Source organism: Pagrus pagrus (genome assembly GCF_965226575.1).
Source record: "Pagrus pagrus genome assembly, chromosome: 12".
NCBI classification, from domain to species: domain Eukaryota; kingdom Metazoa; phylum Chordata; class Actinopteri; order Spariformes; family Sparidae; genus Pagrus; species Pagrus pagrus.
The window spans coordinates 6598022-6619178 of record NC_140196.1 but is presented as its reverse complement, the minus strand read 5'-3'; the positions used below and the strand labels follow the sequence as shown (position 1 = coordinate 6619178).

At 43.2% G+C, this 21157-nt stretch overlaps 2 protein-coding genes across 2 annotated transcripts; one reads left to right on the top strand and one right to left on the bottom strand.

Annotated features, from left to right (window-relative positions):
• The first annotated feature begins 3013 nt into the window (after nucleotides 1-3013).
• Nucleotides 3014-7176, top strand: LOC311266795 (relaxin-3 receptor 1-like). The gene is made up of 3 exons (XM_084369341.1): nucleotides 3014-3501; nucleotides 4397-4840; nucleotides 4924-7176. The coding sequence occupies exons 1-3, from the start codon at nucleotides 3295-3297 to the stop codon at nucleotides 5533-5535; spliced, it is 1263 nt and encodes a 420-aa protein (XP_084225467.1). The 5' UTR covers nucleotides 3014-3294; the 3' UTR covers nucleotides 5536-7176.
• Nucleotides 7177-12699: 5523 nt separating this feature from the next.
• Nucleotides 12700-20901, bottom strand: sirt6 (sirtuin 6). Its single transcript, XM_084369348.1, has 8 exons — nucleotides 20743-20901; nucleotides 19840-19967; nucleotides 18305-18487; nucleotides 16744-16803; nucleotides 15337-15432; nucleotides 15172-15252; nucleotides 14071-14194; nucleotides 12700-13932 (listed from the first exon to the last, which is right to left on the bottom strand). The coding sequence occupies exons 1-8, from the start codon at nucleotides 20806-20808 to the stop codon at nucleotides 13639-13641; spliced, it is 1032 nt and encodes a 343-aa protein (XP_084225474.1). The 5' UTR covers nucleotides 20809-20901; the 3' UTR covers nucleotides 12700-13638.
• Nucleotides 20902-21157: the final 256 nt, after the last annotated feature.

Below are 21157 nucleotides of genomic sequence, written 5' to 3'. Positions count from 1 at the left end.
TGAACCACATTTTCAAGTCAATCCATCCAAAAGTTGCTGAGCTATTTGAGTCAGGACCACAGTGGTGGGTCAAATAAACAACCAACACTGCCATCACTAGAGCCAGCATTTCTAAAAACTAAATACATTTGAATAAAATGAAAGGAATTTAGCACTTTGTGATTTTGTTGAATGTTCTGAAAAAAGTCTACAGAGTTTCAGAAATGTTTTATGCATGTCTGGTTCTGTTGGGAAACTTTAAGGGTTTGACCTCAGTATTGATAAAATCCAGGCTGCGGCTGCATCTGCAGAAAGGTTTCATTTACAACTAACAATTCTCTCTGAGTGCCGTTTGTTCACGCTGCGACAAACACAGACAACACTTTACACTTTAAATTCCAAATGATTTCTGCACACCCGAAACCAAAGGTACACTATCCACACTGGGGAGCCAGAAATAAATTATAGACCTGACTGCTGTGCGCAGCACAGGGAGGTACAGACGTAGGTAGAAACTCTGAGTATCTGCTACCTGACGGTGAGAGCAGTTCAAGGACAAAACAAGCTTGATTTTCAGATGTTATTGCAAGCTGAGGAGAAAGAGATGTTTGCAAAAATCATTACTATTCCTTTTAAGTGCTTGTATGTAGTCAGGGCTTTACTGATAACTTTATGGATGTGGAGGATGTTTGAGATATAATAAGATATATAAAAAATATGTCTTTCTTTTGACTGTAGCGGCTGTAGCTCAGGAGGTAGAGCATGTCGAAGTATCCCGGAGCAACATACCGAACCCCCAAAATTGCTCCTGATGAGCAGTTGGCACCCTGCATGGCAGCCTCCGCCATCAGTGTATCATTGTGTGTGTGAATGTGGCAAATGTTGTAAAGTGCTTTGAGCGGTCAGTAGACTGGAAAAGCGCTGTAGAAATGCATGAAGCCCATATTTTACCCCACACTTTTCTGATAAGATCATAACTTGTATGACGAGTCTTATTTCACTGGTGCTATTTTTAAGCATGGCAGCAACGAGGAGGGAGACGTTTGGGGTGTGAATTCAAATCACTTTTGTCTGCGAGACGCTCCGACACGCTCGACGACAACATCCCCCCGTCCCTTTGTTTCCTGAGTGCCGAGAAAGACAAAAACAAACAGATGAAAATGAAATTAGACATCTCTAATGGTCCTGGAGAGGTTTAACAAGAATGCAAACGAGCGTCTTCACAGAGCTCGTCAGGGACGGACCCCATCTGCATTTCCACTCAGCTCAGTATTATCAGAGGAAAAAAAAAAGAAAATTGCCAACAAAGTAGTGCTGTTTTCATCTGAAGTTGTTCGTGACTGCTCATCAAACCAGACAAAGAATCAGGGATGACAACAAATTGCCTCGACTGGACTATAAAGGAAATGTTCACCCGAAAATGAAAATTCAGTAATTACCTAGCTTGTTACCATGCTGATGGAAAGTTGGGTGAAGATTCGTAGACAAAAATAAAATAAATTCTGGAGCTTCGCAGCAAAACAGTGTTGCAGCATTCACCTAAACAACTGAAGTAGATGGGGACTTGTTTAAAAACGGAGAAAAACAACCAAAAAAACCCACATAAAATGGCTCCATGTAGCTTGTCTGGCGTAATCCAAGTCTCCAGAAGACCCGTGTCCTAAATTGATTTGAAATGATGTTATTTACAGCAGCTATGGTGAAGATTTCAGCTTGAAAAATGTTGTAAATAACATCTTTTCACATCAATTTGGGACCTCTGGGGATCAAAGACTTAGCTCAAGCCAGATGAGCTGTATGGAGACACTTTATGTTTCCATCTTTGGTTGTTTATTAATGTTTTAAAACAAGTCCCCATCTACTTCAGTTGTTTTGGAGAATGCTGCACCGCTGTTTTGCTGTGAAGCTCCGGAAAATGTATTCTGGACAACAAAAACTTGAGGATGAGTAGAAAACGACTGAATTTTCTATCTAGGGTGAACTTTTCCTTTAAGATCCAGTCGAGGCAATTTATAACTTTCACCCTGATGACCTTGATGCAGCATCTTTTAAAGGAGAGGGTCAATCATTTATTGCCACTGGGTTGCGAGCTGGCGAGGCACTGCAGGTGCTTAACAGGATGCCGGACTTTGTTTTGTTGAACAAGTCCAGTCTAGACTGCTGAGAGAAAAAAACAAACGACTGAAAAAAGCATGAATTTCTCCTCTTCTGGCCTTCATCTCCACCTTCCTTTCTCGCTAACGCACAAACAGCCGGCCAAAGTGATGCATTGTGCGAGTACCAACAGTGACCTATAAGAAATGCAAATCAAACACACATGCACACACACGAACACATCTCTCTCTGGCTCCCTCGCAAAGACTGAGGGCTGTTTGAAATCTAATTCATCATTCCTCTGATGTGCATCGCTTCGGATGCGTGTGAATAAACCCTCGTGTGTGTGTTGATAAGGAAACCTTTCTGAAAATACCATCATGTATAATTTACCCTCCCTCACATCATGTGAATATTAAAGGTGATATTTGGGACCTGACGCTGGAGGCTATGATTGGCTGGGTCCATCAAACAGGGGGGGAAAGGAAATAATGAAAAGCAAGCTTAGTGGCTAATATAGAAATCCTGTATCTGTGAGTGACGACAGACTTTAGAAGGTTGACTCTGCGACACAGTTTTAATTTGATTGTTTTTTTTTTGGGTTTGTTTTTTGTGCAGGAACATTGATTCTTCTGCAAAGTGTCAGACAAGTCATTAATTTCCTCACCACACAACACAAAACAAGCCTTTCCCTCTTTGTTTACTCCATGAATCATCAGGCACCGCTCAGATTGAAACCTTTAAAATAATCTGACTCTGTTTTTGAATGAAAATTGAAAGTCTAACTGCACCCAGTGGAGCTTCATTCATGCCCTGTGCCTGCTATAATAGTCAGACCTGTACAGACAGTGCGCCACCCAGCGGTGCAGGAGAGTCTCAGCCGGTATAAAAGCCTCAAGTTTTGAGGATGCTGTCACATCTCTGACGGAGCAGGCGGCTGCATCACCACAGATGTCAGCCGCCTAAATAAACTGACGCGGATTAATCAGCTTTTTCCTGTCACTTATTATTATTTTCCGGCTTGTAAGAGCTGAAGGCGTTTAAGTTTTAAGTTTGTAATCCGTTGGATGAATCACGCAACTCTGCGCTCCTGCTGACACTTTGAACAAACGGGGCGAGGACGATGGGGATTTCTGCATCCACACCTGCGCGCCCTCAGTCCGTCGGGGTGGGGGGTAGTTTTTAGGAGAAAGTCGCCTTTTTTTGGACCTCTGCAGCATCATGCAGAGCAACAGCAGCGCCTCCGGACCCCTGACCGCCCTCAGTGTGTGCGGAGGAGAAGAGGATGAACGCGAAATCTTCAAACTTGTCAGTCCGACAGGAGCCGCGTCCAACCTGGCTGCGTTTAACCTCTCACTCAACTGCTGGCTGCACATCCTCTCCAAGGAGTCCTCACTGGACCTGCACGGGGACAGCGCCAACCTGGCAGTAGGTTCATCAGGGGTGCAGCCAGGCTGCCTGCCTTCCTCCCTTCCTCTCTCTCTCTCTCTCTCTCTCTCTCTTCCTTCCTCCTCCCTCCCTCCCTCTCTCTTTCCTTCTTTCCTTCCTTCTTCTTCTCTCTCTCTCTCACTCTCCCCTTCCTTTCCTCATCTTTCTTTCTTTCTTTCTTTCTTTCTCACTGTCTTTCTACCTTCCTTCCTTCCTTCCTCTCCCTCTCTCCTCCCTTCTTCTTTCTTTCTTTCTTTCCTCCCTTCCCTCCTTCCTTCCTTCCTTTCTCTCTCTCTCCCTTCCTTTCCTCATTTTTCTTTCTTTCTTCCTTCCTTCCTTCCTCCCTTCCTTCCTCTCACTCTCCTTTCCTTTCCTTTCCTTTCCTCATCTTTCCTTCTTCCTTCCTCTCTTTCTTTCTTTCTTTCTGAACAGTGATCCTCAGATTAAGTAAGGCTACAAATTAGGTGGTAAAATACTTTGTTACAAGTAAAAGTCCTGCATTTAAAATGTAACAGAAGTAAAAAGTCAAATCTGAAAGTATTAAAAAGTAAAAGTACTCAATGCAGAAAAAAAACATTTTTACTCATACATTAATGTAATGAGCAGGATTTAACTGTTGTAGCTGGGTAAGGTGGAGCTCATTTTATAATTGTAGTGGAGTACAAAGTACAATATTTCCCTCTGAAATGTGGTGGGGTGACAGTAGAAAGTGGCCTGAAAAGAAAAGACTTAAGTAAAGTGTGAATACCTGAAAATTGTAAGCACAGTACTTGAGTAAATGTACCCTGAGGGGCCATATCTGCTGCCCTTCACTCAGTCTTCACCCACCTGCAGCTACATCAGACTACTGTCATTCACAGATTTAAAAATGTTGCTGCGTGCATGTCTTCGACAGGTGCGAGTTCTCATCGCCCTTGTCTACTCGGTGGTGTGTGTTCTGGGGCTTGTGGGTAACCTCCTGGCCCTCTTCCTGCTCCACTCCCGCCGCCGGGGCCACCACCACTCTTCCATCGACTGCTTCGTGATGAGCCTCGCCCTGACCGACCTACAGTTCGTCCTCACCTTGCCCTTCTGGGCCGTGGACACGGTGATGGACTTCCGCTGGCCCTTTGGCCGGGTCATGTGCAAGATCGTGAGCTCGGTCACCACTATGAACATGTACGCCAGCGTCTTCTTCCTCACCGCCATGAGCGTGACCCGCTACCGCTCCCTGGTGACCTCACTGAAGATGGAAAGCCCGAGGATCGCCGCCGCTCGAGCTAAATGGGCCAGTTTGGCCATTTGGGTGGTGTCACTGGTGGCTACACTGCCTCATGCTTTCTACTCCACCACAGTCCAGGTGAGGCTGATCTACCGTCCCTGCTTACACCACATGCTCCGTCTCTTGTAGGCTTCCTCTCATGCAGTTGTTGTTGTTTACAGGTGTCTACAGATGACGAGCTGTGCTTAGTGCGCTTCCCCAACTCCGATTCAGACCACTGGGATCCTCAAGTCCTGCTTGGACTCTATCAAACACAGAAAGTCCTCCTGGGATTTGTAGTTCCCTTGATCGTCATCTCCGTGTGCTACCTCCTCCTCCTGAGGTTCATCCTGAGCCGCCGCATCGTCGGCAGCATGGTCAGCGGCAGTGTCACAGAGACGTCAGAGTCTGTGAGAGGACGCCACCGCCGCCACTCCAAACTCACCCGCTCTGTCACCATCGTGGTCCTGTCCTTTTTCATCTGCTGGCTGCCCAACCAGGCCCTCACCCTGTGGGGGGTGCTCATCAAATTTGACTTGGTGCCCTTCAGTAAAGCCTTCTACAACACCCAGGCCTACGCCTTCCCCCTGACTGTGTGCTTGGCTCATGCCAACAGCTGCCTCAACCCAGTTCTCTACTGCCTGATCCGAAAGGAGTACAGAGCCGGACTGAAGGCGCTCCTGCTGAGGGTGTCTCACTCCCTCCACAATGTTCTCACGCTGGCTGTGAGAGGGAGGAGGGTGGAGGAGGCGCCACCCAGCCTGGTTATGATCCACAAAGAAATCGATATGTGATCTACTCTGGAGAAGGAAACGTTTGACTTTCTGGGAAAAAGTAATCACTCTCCTGCTGAGAGTGAGATGAGAAGATTGACACCACTCTTGTGGTGTACCCTAAATATGAAACTACAGCCAGCAGCAGGTTAGCTTAGCTTAGCACAATGGCGGGAAACTGGGAAATGGTTAGCCTGGCTCCATCCAAAGGTATTTAAAGGTGCAATATGTAAGAATTTTAGTTGACAACATTCAAAACTTAACTAAAATTATCAACAGAATGTGAAGGAATGGCAGTTTTAACATTATGATGTCTCATATTGTGGCAAAGCATGTTTAGCATGTTTATAAGCTAGCCCTGGACCATCCCGGTCCGAGGGCCCACTCACACCAGGCAATCCGTACCGTGCACGAGCATGTTTGACTTCCCAAAGTCCAGTTCGTTTGGCGCTGGCACGGTTGAAAGAGGTGTGCTTCAGCATGGCACGGGTGTGTAACTTGGACGTGAAGTCAGTCCCCCGCTGTTAGCTTTTTGAGTATTAATTGCTTTTGAGTATTAATTCAACAGGTGACCAACTGTTACATATTGCACCTTTAAATCTGCCTATTAAAACATGTAACAAAGCTGTTTTTCTTGGCTCTCAGCTGTTTGCGGGTTGGTTTTTGTACAGATGTTGTTCACTAGTGAACTTTGAAGGTGCGTGTAGACAGATCTTGTTTCCTTTAAACAGATCCAGACCAGCTGCTTCCAGTCTTTGTGCTATGCTAAATTAGCCAGCTGCTAGCTACAGCTCACACAGAGTATAAATAGTGGAAGGAGCTGCTGGGTCCGGAAATTGAAGCCGACACGGAGGTGCCTTAAACCTGCATTGTTTCTAATGGCTGACTGTACTGGTTACAAAAATGAGTCTTATTATATAGAAGTCTATGAGAAAATGACCCTTCTTCTCACTCCCTAATCCGTTTATGGTCTCAATTTCTGTTTTCAGGTCTTCTTTAACTGATCCTGATGTTCATTTTGTAATTTATGATCAAAATAGATGACTCATAATAGCAGTCTATGAACCAATGGGGGTCCAGCTTCATATTTAACATACAGACATGAGATTGATCATCTCAACTCTTGGCAAGAAAGCGTATATTCCCAAAATGTCAAACTTTTCCTGTAATACTAAGGATAATTCTCCGTTATGGGTCTACTGTGCCATATTTTCTTTGGTGCCATTTTCTAACAGGGTTCCTGACACCGTCATACCTCCAAAATCTATCAGCCTTCAAACTGGACACGCACACTTTAGTTGACTCACCTGTTACAGCCTAACCTGAAAGTTGTGTTCTAGCTTTATCATGAAAAAATGAGTCAGCACTGAGTTACACTGGGCTTTTTACCCCAGCACATCATGCAAAATCATGCTCAAACACCCACACGGGCAATCATGAGGACTATTAAGTCAGTCAGATGGATGTGTTTAATATTTCTATGTGTTATTGTTGCTCACTCAGCGAGGAAACTAGAATCTCCCTCATCATAAGCAGTCAAACTGAACTCCAGGGTGTTCGGCACTCGGTGTTTGATGTCTCTCGGTGTCTGCCTTGCTGTACCGCTGTGATCGTGATTACACGTATGTAATGTGACATTAAATAAAACGAGAGGACAAAAGAGTTCGGTGACGTCTCTGGGAAGTTAATCTCGTCTGCAGTCGCAAAGGGAGGAAGACGAGGAAAATGAGTCAGCCGCACAAAAGCTGCTGCACGTTTTTACCCTTTTGCAACCTTTAAAGTTTGAACATTGATAGCCATCGTCAGCTGGCCGCAGATAGGGCCTGACATGCAAATACCACACACACACACACACACACACACACACACCACGACAGTCCCTCCATTGTGTGCGACTCTGGTAGTTATTACTCCTCCAATCAGAATCATGGATTTATCCATCAGGTCTCTGCATGGGAGGCTCTGAAAAGCAAGCAGGTCGTCTTCCAGCTGTGGATGGCAGACAATCAAAACTGTGAAGTGTGATTGATGCCAGTCTTCTTGTCTTGTTGACATCTGTTATCGTTTCCTCTGATTCAATCTTTGCCTTCCCCTTTCTTCATCTCTTTACTGTTTTATCATCCAGCTCTGTCCAACAGACAGAGCAGTTACAGTATGCCCAGTCACGCCCAGAGTGAAGAATCCTTTTCCATTTCGGGGCCGTTTCATCAAAAACACGCGACATTCAGCAGGACGCAATCTCACATGCCCGGCTTTTCATTTTCAAGGACAGGGATGAAAACCGCTTGAGGAGTGTCAGCCCTATACGTCCATAGGGCCAGTATGGATTTAACACCGATTTGAAGCTATTACAGGTTCAAGATGTTTTCCTTCAAGGATGAGATGAGCATGAATGATATATTTGGTATTTTCTTACTTTCTTCTTATTTTTCTGTCAGGACGTGTCTGAGCTGCAACCTTTGGGAAGGAAGCTACAAAAATGGCATAAAAACAAGGAGCATGTACTTAAAGTGGTAGAGGCCCCCCCAAAACTTTACTTTAGCCTTTCACGATTTGACCCAAACACTGCTTTCTAAAAGGTTTTAAAGGGTAACGTTACAAAACAATGTAAAAATGATGCAAGTGTCTGATAACAAGTAACATTTAGTGTGAGCTAAACAGTCAACACAGGTTAATTAAGATTAAGATTATTTACACTTAATTAATGGTAAAACAATAAGTAAGAAACAAGCATTTCCACTGAGGATACTGCTGATTGAATGTAGCTGACAGACACAAATCAAACAACCACACAACAATTAGTTTATATAAGACAAGTAGTTGAGTTCGCCAAAATCACGCTACAGTTTCGTTAAAGGGGCATTATGTAGTTCTGGAGAAGAAATTCAAACTCAGAATTTTAATATTTACAATATTAGTGAGGTAACAATACGAACTCAGAAATATTTATTTTTTCCATCACTGAATAAACAAGCTGTTCTCAGAGGAAAATAAGGTCACACTGTTTGAAGCTAGAAAGGTGGCAGGGTCCGCCACATATAAACAAAGTTAAACAGTATGAAGTGTGTTGTCCTTTAAGATCAGTTTGTTTGTTCAGTCATGAGAACAGAGAGAGTTTGTTTATTTAGTTTGTTTAACCGGATCACCGGTTTAAAACTAAAACAGGCTCAAGATGTTTTCCTTCACGGATGACATGAGCATGAATGATATATAGATTTACACATAAAGGCATAGAAATGGGTCGAAGTGAGTCACAGTTGGAGGCAATATGCCGAGCACACAGCGAGCTCATGATGTATTGTTATAATACGGAAAGCAAAGCTGTTTGGAAAAACAGCTTGAATGCAACCGCTGACGAAAAGCCAGTTCTTAAATACAAGAGAGTGGTTATTTATAGATGCAGGGATGTACGGACCGGACTATACATGTATTTATCATCAGAATTAAATGGGAATTAAGGACCTTGACTTAACGTGATTTACAAAAGCAAGCCACGAGGCAATCTGTACATGCTCTGAAGGCTGGTTCACTCCTCAGATAGTGTAGCGGGAGACTACTTTTCTTATCTTTCCAATTAACTCACTACCTGACTCTTAAATTGTACGCTCAAGGTTGTCCAAAAAATCAGAGGCGAAGTAGCAGGTCTTCAGTCCAAAAGGTGTTTTGAGCTACCCCGGGGCAACTGAGATCTCTCGCCGATTTATACCCGTGCTCCAGGGTCCCCACGCCCCGCTGGACCATCCTTTTACCTTTGTGATCATCCTGGGCTTGTCACTTATTATTCTCATTCTTGGATGTGCTCTTAAGAACCTGCAAATGTCTTGCCCAGGCCCCTTCCTTTCTGTGGCCTTGGGTGAGCTGTGGCGGCACCTGTTGCTCATTTATTTCAACATTGTCATTATAAAATGGTGCATCAAACATTGGTCTTTTATCAGCCTCAAGCTCAATATTAGAGCACAGCTGGGACTGCAAGGGATGCACCAAAATCTATTCACATGCATGATCGTGACCCAGTTTCTTATTTGCCACTACAGTAGCTAACGTCAGCTCTTTAATTAATAGGTAGGCGATGCAGTGGTGAAAAAACTAGGGTCCCAGAACTCCTGTACAGAAACTGCTGCCTCTTCTAGGCTATCGAGGAACATAATATTGGACAAAAATGCAAATACACTAAGGAAAAACGCCAGGTGGAGAAAGCTAGATCCAAAACAAGAGCGAAGCAAGGAGAGGACGGGGATGACGAGCGACGGCGTGGTGCTGGCAGTTAGCTTTTATCAGCTATTCCATTACAACAATCTTAACATTGCTACAGTTGTAGTTTGCAGTGCACGTGCAGTGTATGTACGTCATTTTTGAATCACTAGGTCTTCAATTCCTCACAGAAGTAAACAAAAGCAGGCTTCACATTTCTAGCTGATGTTTGTCAGCTAAAATGATGTCTTTAGAAGTGTATCTTGCTAACGTAAGCTGACATATACTGTGAATTTTTCCACTTTTCCACGCTGAATTACACCAGAATGATTGTCACACATGAAGGCTGCTCATGACAACCAGTCTGATCTGTTGGTGCCTGAGCGGCTCCACTGGAGGAATGAGGATTAAAGGCCTTGTTGTTTAAGGACACCTCAGCTGTGGTGAGAAGGTCAAGCGTTCCTGGTTCATTTTTTCCCCCCACAGATTCATTCTGCCGGTCGAGGGACTGAACCAATTACCTCGCAGCCGCAGGTCCACATCTCCAGATGAGTGATTCGCTTGCACTCATTATTTAAAAATCTTTTTTTTTTCATGGTCTTGGTCTTTGATTGATACGCGTAATTGTCTGCATTGACCTTTGATCTAATACATTTACTGCCGGCAATTTAAGATAATTAAATTCAATTAAATAACATTAAGTTTTATGTTGAGGCCGGAGGAACAAAAACACGACTCTCTCAGGAGATTCATCTCCATCAAGAAATGTGGTGACGAATCTGAATGATGTTGTAGCTTGTGAGACACACGGACTCCAGGCGGGAAGTGAGTTTCTCTGCCCCGGGGTCAGAGAGTGATGGCTGTAGTCTGGACAAAGAGAAGGCTCAAACTGTGCTCCACTTAGCGGTAACAGCTCAATTCGGAGTCATTTTCATGACATTTCAACATTTTATTTCACACTTACAAGGGAATTGCAAGATAACCCTAAGGGTTGTCTGGTCTCTTCTAGCTCATGATTACTTTCTGAATTCATCTAATTTCTTGTGAGTTTGGACCTTGAGCCTTGAGCCTGGTATCACTGGCCTCATCCGAAAGGATAGGATGACATTTTTATTCTCCGAAGCAAAATTAAAGAGCCAACTCGGGGAAAGCAATATTGAACAAAGATAAGAGGAGGCCTTTTGTAAAGATCTGTCTGCAGAAAATGTTTTCTTTATCATCATTAGTGGTGCAAGTTGAGATTTTAAGTATTTAAAAGAGTTCAAATGTATTTTCTGTTTTCAGTCTCTTCCTCTCTCAGCTCTGCAACTCTTTTGACAGTGATTACAGCGTCAGCCGTCTCCCTCAGACTCGCTCGAGCTGAATGGGGAGCATCTGTAAACAGCCTTCATGCCATTGCACACATTTCTTTAATGAGGGTCTGGTTTCTGATTCTGGGAATTAGTTCCTTCTTATGCAGCCATGCTCTGGCCTCATTAGCTCCATTCATTGTTTTCAGACTCCTTTAAAGTGTCCCAGTAACTTCCAGTTAAAGTCTCCGACACAGCATGGAGCCGCTACCACGGTACTTCACAGCAGGTCTCATGTTAAATGCTTAATGAGCTGCGCCCGCTCTCCTCCAGAAGTAACACTTTGAATTACAACTGAGAAGTTTGATTCTGGCGTCATCGGAGCACAAATCTTTGATGCACAGTCCTCTTCTTCTCTCCAGGCATTCCGTCACTGCCTGGCTGCTTACGGCCATCCTGACATGAAGCACTAACTTATGTATGTTCGTGCTGCACTGAGAGGTCTGCCTTCACAGCCAGCAGGACTCTCACAGAGATTATCTGACCAAGGTCGAAGGAAGAGTCTGTCAGGTGTTACTTACCTGTTGTAATGATTGGAAATCATTTGATGCTGCTCTGTTTTATTTTAAGGGGTCGTAAGCCTAAAAGGTCAGGTATCACTGGCCTAAGAGATGATACGGTGCCCATATGATAGCCCATAGGCTTCAATGCAGCCAGTCTGGCACCAACGTGAGATCCTTCCTTCTCTCTTTACTTTCTGTGGGAGAAATGTGTGATCATGTTTGATTCTCTCCCACAAGAATGTCTCATTTGTGCATTGATCTGGTTACCTACTTACCTTCACACCTGGTGTACTTCTGTTAGCAGACTCTGGGTGTCTTAATAATAATGAGCTAATGGACGACACTGGCCAAGAATTACACATGTTGTCTGATGCTCTCTTGTTGGAGGACATGATGATATGAGAATCTGTATGAGCCGATGTAATGTTACTTTAATCATTTTCTCCGTTAACAGATCTCTTCTACAGACAATCAAACATGATCACAAATTCCCCCGACAGGTTTCTTGGACAGGAAAACGACTTCAATAAAATGGCTGCATTCGCTCCCCTTGTCCTTTGTGTGCACCCTGAGAATGAATTTCCTCATTTCATTTCAATTAGCGCAGACAATTAGCATTTAAACGAAAAAGTAAAACTGCTCTGCGTCTCTCTCATGAGTCTCTCAAACACACTTGAGCCTAGTGGTTCAGACTCTTAACAAGCACTACAGAGCAAACAATAAAAAACAAATGGATGTGTAGTCGAAGACTGGAACAGCGGTAATGAGGACTGTGTAATGACGAGAGCAGGAAGCTGTCGCATGTGTTTGAGTTACAGCTGCTGTGTTTACTGGCTGTTATATAATATGCTTGTACAGCTAAAAGAGACAAAGTGCCTTAATGGATGAGGCACATTTAACATCACACACACAGCACAATGTCTGCTGCGGTAATCAAGTACTAACACCTGTGACACCTGTGTGTACAGTCGGAGCATCGGATTGAATATTTGGGTTGAGGAGGTTCTTTGGTCCTGTTTCCATTGACTCAAAGTAGGTTTGATTATCATGTTATATCACAATGACAATTCAAGAGAACGGCATCATATAGATGTTGACCACAAGGATGTTAATGGGGATACACACAGATTCAAACCATCATCTCAAATGTACAAAAACACTCCGTCTCTGTCTGAAACGTCCAATTACAGAGCACGTACACGAGATGTTCCAGCAGGAGAGTGTTGCGTTTATTACCAAAACAAACATATAAAAAAGACAGAAAAGTACAGAGTGCAACGCTTTTTCCTGCGATAAAAACCTTTTTCCTAGAAACGTTCAGTGTGTGATTACAATCCTTTTACAGCCAATCAGCAGCAGGTGCTCCATTATTGCACAAAAATAGGAGCAATTAGAAATCTCGCCAGAGGAAGAGTAATCTTGGGTTCAATGAGAGAAGCAGTTTGACGGTTTGAGATCATTTGCATTTGCAATTGTTGAGGATAAAAAAGAAAACCATTGCTTTGTACTGAAATGATTGACAATGAGCTCCGAGAGAACCGTTCATTTAAGAAACACTCTTAAGAATAAGAATAATCTATAATGTTCCCCTGAATTTTACAAGGCTGCTGGTTGAACCAACCTGGAGATGCTGACTCCATATTCTCCGAATCCCTCGTCTTATCTCTAGAGATGAGATCTGGAGCACCCTGTTATTAATAAAGCTTTTTAATAAGGTGCAGTGACTTTATACACCTTATTAAAAGCTTAAATATAACCGTGTGCTCCAGATCTCATCTCGTTTGTACTCCAAGTTCAGAAATTAAAAACATCCACCTAACGTTGTGACGTCTTCTTACCCTAAACGCAATTTTATATCTAATTTCTGCTTCGAGAGGCTCACTTTCAGCTCAGGAGTCAGTTTAACACAACAGTTCAGCGGCTGAAAGAGATCTGGGATTTAGGAAAACAGCGACAGTACAAGAAGAGTCTTTGAGGGCTGAAGATGAGAAGAACTTCCCCTTCTTCTCCCCTGTGTGTCCCTCTGGTGTCAGTTTTATTTCTGGACGGGTTTTGTGTGGTGGAAAAAATAATACCTGAGACTATTTCTCTCCCTTTAACTCAACTGAGGAGTCTGATCTCTCCCTCTTTACTGACCCCGTCTCCTCCTTGACGCTCACATCGTCTGTTAGTGCAGCCGCTTCTCTTTTCCTCTCCTCCTTCTTCACCTTTGCCTTAACTCCTCGTGGTGGTTTGACATCGGTGGTGGAGTCAGATGTGGAGCTATCGCAGACGGTCGGACCCTCCCACTTTGGTATTTCCAATCCCAGCAACTCCATTAGCTGTTTCATGACCTCGTCCACGTAGCCATGGATACGCAGGTGCGCATGTTTGTCCTGTTGGAAGGAAAATTACAGCGGTGAACAAAACACATCTTGGACAGAGCAGCAAGCAGCATCGTTTAACCACCCTTAATTTGTTTTTGGATTTTATAAACAAGTGTATCAGGTGGTGGCGTGTTAATGAAAACTCACGTGTTTTGTGGGCTGCAGGTTGACGATGGCCACTTTCCCTCCTTTGCGCTTGGTGAGGAGCGGAAGGTCTCCGCTGGGTTTGATCTGCATGGAGGTGCCGAGCGTCAGTGCCAGGTCTGCTCGCCTGGGTGCAAACAGAAGAGAAATGTGTCATAGATGATATATATAATATATAATTCATAGGTGTTCGACTGCTGGTGATGACGTCTTTTAGTCTGTTATCAAGGAGGATTTATTACTGTTGACAGCTGAGATTTCTTAAGGGTTTGCTACAGCACCGCTATTATATTTATACACATATATACATAGTTGATCATCTTCAACAAAGGGAATATTTTTCATCCAGATGGTGAGATGAAGAAGCAGTGTTAAATGGCCTGCTGCTTTTTCAAATCACTGAAGATTTATTTTGATTTTCTTAAGAGAAACTGTCACTCAGCTGGAGTGTTTATACACGAGACGCACAAACTGTTATCTGCTGCTTTGCAGTAAAACACATCAAGCAAATCCATCTCCACTTCAAATAATCTGCTCGCTGCATCCCTTCGTAATGAATGAACAAGTGTAAACACAGCGATTCAACACCAGCAGCCTCGCATTCATGAGAAACGGTGACATAGAGGTTATTTGGATGCAACTCCAGCTCTGCTCGCCATATGAGGAAGTAAATGAAAGAATGAGAAAAGAAAGAATCGACGCATGACACAACCCTGTAGTGCTGCGATGGCTGAAATCCAGACTGCAGTGTAAAATCAAAACCTACATCATGACATCGACCTGCTTCGAACAAATAACTCAGTTCAGTGGTCACGGCTCTACATCTCCTCTTTGTGATTGAGATTGTGATTATGCATCTTTTATGGGTCACTTACAGAACATCCAATTCATGTTGCTGTTATGTTGACGCACAATAGAAGCTTAATAGAAACTTTTGTAGCACAAGAGGCAAATGGAGACATTACAGCAGACTGTTATCCAGAGTTTTCAGCTCCCAGGGCGTGTTTTATGCCTGACTTCTGCGAGAAGTCAAGACACGTGCTGAATCCAAACTAAAAAAAAAAAGTATGACGCACAAACTGCTGCAATGTTTGCCCATCTCACCTGCTGGCTTCATCTGCTTTGTTCAGGTCTCGGTCAGGAAGAGCATCCTCCCAGTCCAGTATAGTGCTCATCAGCTTTCCTCTGTTAAAAGGAAAGAATACACAGTCACACCAATAAATGGATCAGGGTACATTATTTCAAAATACTGTGAAAGCGTGCGTTTACCTGCATGCTCTGAGTCCTCGGGATCGTAGCACGTCGCAGTACCGTCCTGTCGGTTTCAGCCCCATCACACCGATCACTTTTTCTCTCACGTACTGCCTGGAAAACCAAGACGCCTACTGATTACGTCTCCATGCAACCAGATCACTTTTAGTTGTGTTATAATTAAAAGGGAACATTTGCTCAAAACATGATAATATAGACTCTGAGGCCACTTTATTAGATAAACCGGAAAACACATCTGATTTCTTTAAGACATCATCTCTTTGGAGTTATCAGTGATTCATGTACCTGCTGCAAAGTTGTTAAAAATACATGTATGCCTCTGTTCTACTTCATCCCAAAGGTAATCTACTTGGATGAGCTCTTCAGTCTGTGTGGGTCACTGCAGTAAAATGGAGTCACTGTCATTATCAGAGATAATGGACGCTCTGAGAAAGGGCCTATTGTTCTGCTGGGGACAAAAGTACAGAACCCACAGCTGGTATATAAAAGCTGCCCCTTGTGTGCAGAAGACCACTCAACATTTTTTACACCAGTTGCTTTTCCCTTTGACACAAAGCATCTGTGTTTCAATTCTGCTTTTTATTTTTATTACCCAATTTCTGACTCACGCTGTTACAAAAGAAATCACAGATTTCCGTGACTCGCTAACCTTCATCCTTCTGTTATAATCCAAAAAGGAGAGGAACCCAGCGTGGGTTCTGCTGCAGGGCATCAACAACAGAGCGTTCAGAGACGGCCCTCTGCACGTTTGAGCTATTACCCCTGTGTCCTTTTGGCCTCCCTTTGAACTGCAAGAGGTCTGTAAGTAGTTTCAATCATTTTTCGCTCTCTGTAGAAACTGCAGGAGGAAGCCAGCTCCTGAGACACTGTGTACACTAATGTCAGGTGAACTGGAGATTGACAGATATGGTTTATTTTAGGGACGATGCTGATTGCTGATGTACATTTGCTGTAATTAGTCAAAATAAAAATGTAGAATAACCAGCAATTGAGGGTAATTAACTACAATTTTCTCATGTAATAAACTTATTTAGTATTTGAGGTACTTTACTTGAGTATTTCCATTTCCTGCTACTTTATACATCCACACCACTACATTTTGGAGAAATACACTCCTCTACATTCATCTGATGAATCTGATCAACTTTAGCTACTAGTTACTTTGCAGATTCAGATTGTTTTTTATAATTATCTGGCAGAATATATCGTGTTGCAGCAGCGTGATTTGATGTTTGTACTACAGAACAAGTGTACGTAATAAAATGGCCTCAAAGTGAAAGTCAGTGAAAGACAGCAGCTTGTCAAGACGGGAATGTTCAAAGTTACAAGATGAAAACGCTGGTGATCAATCGGTATTTGTATGCGTGAGTGTGTGTGTGTGTGTGTGTGTGTGTGGGCACATACCTGCCACACTTCTCACACTCCTCCACAAACATGTTTCCATGAAGCTCTGATAACAAATCCCTAATAGAGCAAGAGGGAGAAGAGTTCACACAGGCAGTAAGATCACACAGACGATATTCACTTAGATCATTGTCCTTGAAGTTAATGTTGAGAGTCTTCTACAAAACTTTTTTCTCAGTTGGATCTTTGTGACTCACGCTCTGATAAGTATTCGGAGTCCATATTCACGTCGGCGCTCCATCGGGCATATGTGCAGATTAATACCAACCAGTTTACTTAACCCGTTCGTCTGCTCTCTCAGTGATTTCCTCAGAGAACTACCACTTCGCGGTCTACCCTCGTCTAAAAATTCATTTTTTTTTTTTAAAGTGGAGGGAGAGCGAAGAAATGGCTTCCAGGGAAAACAAGTCTTCCAATATGCGTAAAGGCGGGACGTCTGCAGTGAATAAAAAATTGGATTCTTGGCCCTGGGTTAGTCAGACCAAACGTTTCCCATTACACTGAGCGTTATTCAAAACGTATTTGAGCGCCTCATTTCTGACACTGCTGAATACGGAGAAACAGATCACAACTCGACACGGGACAAATTGGTGTCACACAGCCCACAATTCTGTACGTTTGTAAAATACAAGAAATGATGAAACACAATGAGGTATCATTCTGTTGTTTCATCCTAAATAAGGAATTCCCTGCATTTTCTGAACAAGGTCCCTTTTTCCTTTAAGCAAGTGTCTCACGTCCACTTCTCACTTGTCATTCCCTCGTCTCTCCACTCCACCCGCTTCGCTCCGAGCACAGTGATGTCCCCAAAATGTTCTCAGCGTTAGCACACGGAGAACATTTTCATCTACACTTGGATCATTTTGTGAAATGGGAGGAAGGCTGCTGCACTGTGAATAATTTTATATTAACTATGCGTCAGCTGAGTACATGCGATGTGAAGGTGGACCCTCGAAGTGACAAACCCACAGAGAATAATCTCCTGACTCCACTCTGTGGAGCTTTTTAGCATCTTTCAGTTCATTGTTTTGGTTTAAGGGTCTCTAATATTTAGGTTTACCCTCGAGGATTTCATCGACTTTGTTTCTATCAGCAGCCTTTTTCAAGAAAAAAACCCTCTGGTAAACGGGCGACAGGCTATCTGCTCAGAGCCAAAAGGCACAAAGTCAGCAACTAGCTGGTGAATATAGAGCAGCATTTAGCAGAAGAGCCAAATATTTCCCTGAGAAGTTGTTGAATCGGCTCTATGTAACAATTTGTAGCAATTTACACGTATAAATCACTTTTTTTTTGGCCACACGTGAGAAGATTGTATCGTCATGTGAAAAATGAGACCGTCCCCGTCTATCTCGGGTGCCTATACGAGCCTGTGGATGATTTGTAAAGTTGTTTAATGCTGCTTGACTGTGGATTTCTTCGTGAAGGACTCAGGTCGGATTTTCCACAGAAGTTTTCCTTCATGTCTACCAATAACTGTGATGTGGGTTAGCCACTGAGTGTATAAAGAGCCTGATGTGTGTATGTTGATATCGTACATCTGCAGAAGCCAGGAAAGAGTTACCTGGGGAAGCCTGATCGGACATGCAGGCCGTCCACGTTCTGGCTGATGAGATACTTGAGGTACCCGGCTCTCTGCAGTCCCAGGAGGGCCATGTGAGTCAAGCTGGGCCGGGCATTTTCAAATGTCGTTTCAAAGTGAGGTGACTCGCCCTTTTCTTCTAATGTCCACACACCCTTTGGACCCCTGAAAGAGAACACAGCGATGAACAGGCTGATAGCAGCTGTAATCAGGACCGGGCAGGTTGTGATGCAGCGGGTGGACTACTTGTCAAACTGGTGTGTGGATTTCGTTCACGGTTGAATATAAACAATCTGATGGGAAGATTTCTGCAAAAACTGTGACGCAAACTGACAACATGCTGTCAAATGCTGCGAGGCTGAGTCGACTGAAAATAAGGAACAATCTCCACAACTAAAATCTACAAAGAAAAGTGGGAAAGTTATATTAAAATATGAGCATATACAGATATTTCAACAGGCTTATCAGACAGAGATATTTGCGTACAGTGACAGGTTTTCAAACTAAATATCTGTTGTTCAATCTGAGATTTTTCTGTTCACACTTCTTTGATTAACCCGTCAGTTGTGGGTGTCTAAATGAGGGATGAGCGCAGTCAGCACTGGTGCCATCCATCATCCTCACGGTTGCCAAGTTACTTCGAGGACACGCCACTTATCTTTATGCATCGGATGAGGACACGTATTCCGTGAATCCTAAAAACGCCTGCGCACCAGTCTCATCCGTCTATCTGCACTTGAACTGTCCCATCTCTCACCATCAATGTGATTCATTGCCTGCTCAGCCAAGACCAGTTCAAAGACACAGCAGCATTAACAGAGAGGCGTGTGCTTGACGTCGATAACATCAATCTGAGGGGCTGACTCGCTTTCTCTCAGCTGGAGCATGTGAGTCTGTTTGTGGTGCAGCAGTGGGATTATAATTTGTGTTATTGGGTCTGATGTGTAGATAAAACCTTGGTTTTATTGATATTTTGCCGTTCAAGGTCGACCTCACCTGACTGACAGGCAGAGAAATCAAATATTCATTAAGTCAGGTTTCCAGAGATTTAATCTCCAGACATGTTCATATGAATTCACAGCAGAATGAATTCAATTAAGGTCTTCCTCAGCTGTTAGGGTAAAATATGTGTTTGTACAGTAACAAAGGAAATTCTCACACTGATTGAAGAAAACAAAATGAGACGAGATTTATTTCAGATTGTGTTACTGCTTTAAAAGAGCTGCTGGATGTGACCAATACTAATACAAGGCAAGTACCACCCTCATCTGCTCATACAGTGGCACTACAAGAGAAATCAGGAGGCTGCGCACAGAGATCCACGTTACCACAAATAGAAAATAGAAGTTATTAAAGCTTAATGATCATTTCTGGCCTAGATTTACAGTAGGTTGTAGGTTTATACAACTCCATGCAGAAACTGCAAGAGGTCAGTGTCGCCTTGGTTGAGAGAGAAAAACAGCGTGTTCGTCAAAACGGTTGATCGGAGGAAAGAGCTTTACTTGTTTGTGCCTCACCTGAAGTCTGGGATGCCGGATGCTGTACTGATTCCTGCTCCGGAGTGGACGACCAAGTTCTCAGATTCTTTTATCAGCTGAGCGAGGGTCTCCACCTTCGCCTTTAGCTCCTCAGGACTATTAAACGTCTACCACAGAACAGAAAACATCAGGTTTAACACAGATGCACTGGTAAATGGTACCTAAATATCAAAAATATTGGGAGTGATGAAGGGATGTTTTCATGCAGCATTTTATCTACACAGGTGAGTGACATGGTCTCAGAGAATTAAAAGTAATGTGTGATGACAGCCGTGCACCAAGAGATCCTCCCACACAGCCTGAACAACCGAAGCCAAAAAAAGACCATACATTTGTGTAATATGACAGTTATGCAGCTTGTGAATGAAAAACATGTTCACAAAAGAAAATCTATGGGGACAGAAATGTAAAGTTTATAACAAAGCTCTAGCAGAGAGGGTGACTTGTAAAGTAAAGTACATTTTCTCCATCAGTGTACAGTTTGGATGCACTGGTACCTTTTCATTATATGCTGTATCTTTAGGAGTCATATTATTTTTATTGGCCCTTTGCCTCTCTCCTTTATCTGCCCTTTATCCTCCTTAATCGCCACCTGGACCAGCTAACCTCCGTACTAACGAGTTAACAACAAATACACTTACTGAGACTAATAACGTTAACAGTGACTTCAGTGGTTTCTGTTGCTTGCTAACAATCTGTACGTCTTCTTCAGTACAGTTAAAACTTTTCACTTGCAATTGTGTATTCATACATTGAGGCATTTCAACTCTTTTCTTTCATCCTAACGACCGAACATGATCCAACCATCCTCGGTTCACCTGCTAACAGTCGATCTGAAGCTAACAACTTAGCCCACAGCAGCTAAGCTAGCTTATCTTTTACCTCTGGAAGTCCGCAGACACCTTTGTCTGCGTACGGCGAGAGTCCGGCTGCATAATTCACAGACATTGTTGTTGTCGTCGTGTTTTTTTTGTTTTGTTTATCGTTTTGGGTCAGAAAGCTGCTCCTGTATTGTAACACTCAGTGAGCTCCCAGGGTTTTTTTTAAATGTGTTGTTAAACTGACGTCATCTTTGCGCGACGGAGTATGTTGCATTCAAAAACAGAGGAAAATAGCATTGTACCAAATCTCCTCAATATTCTTTGTTTGGATGAATAAATGTCGAGTTTTCACATAGATGTAGACCTACACGAGAGGCAAACGGTCCCCAGCAAACTGTAGGGTGTTGAAAAACAAACATTTGTTAATTTCTGATAACATTTCCCACATTAACGTTATTTTTGCTGGATTTCACAGA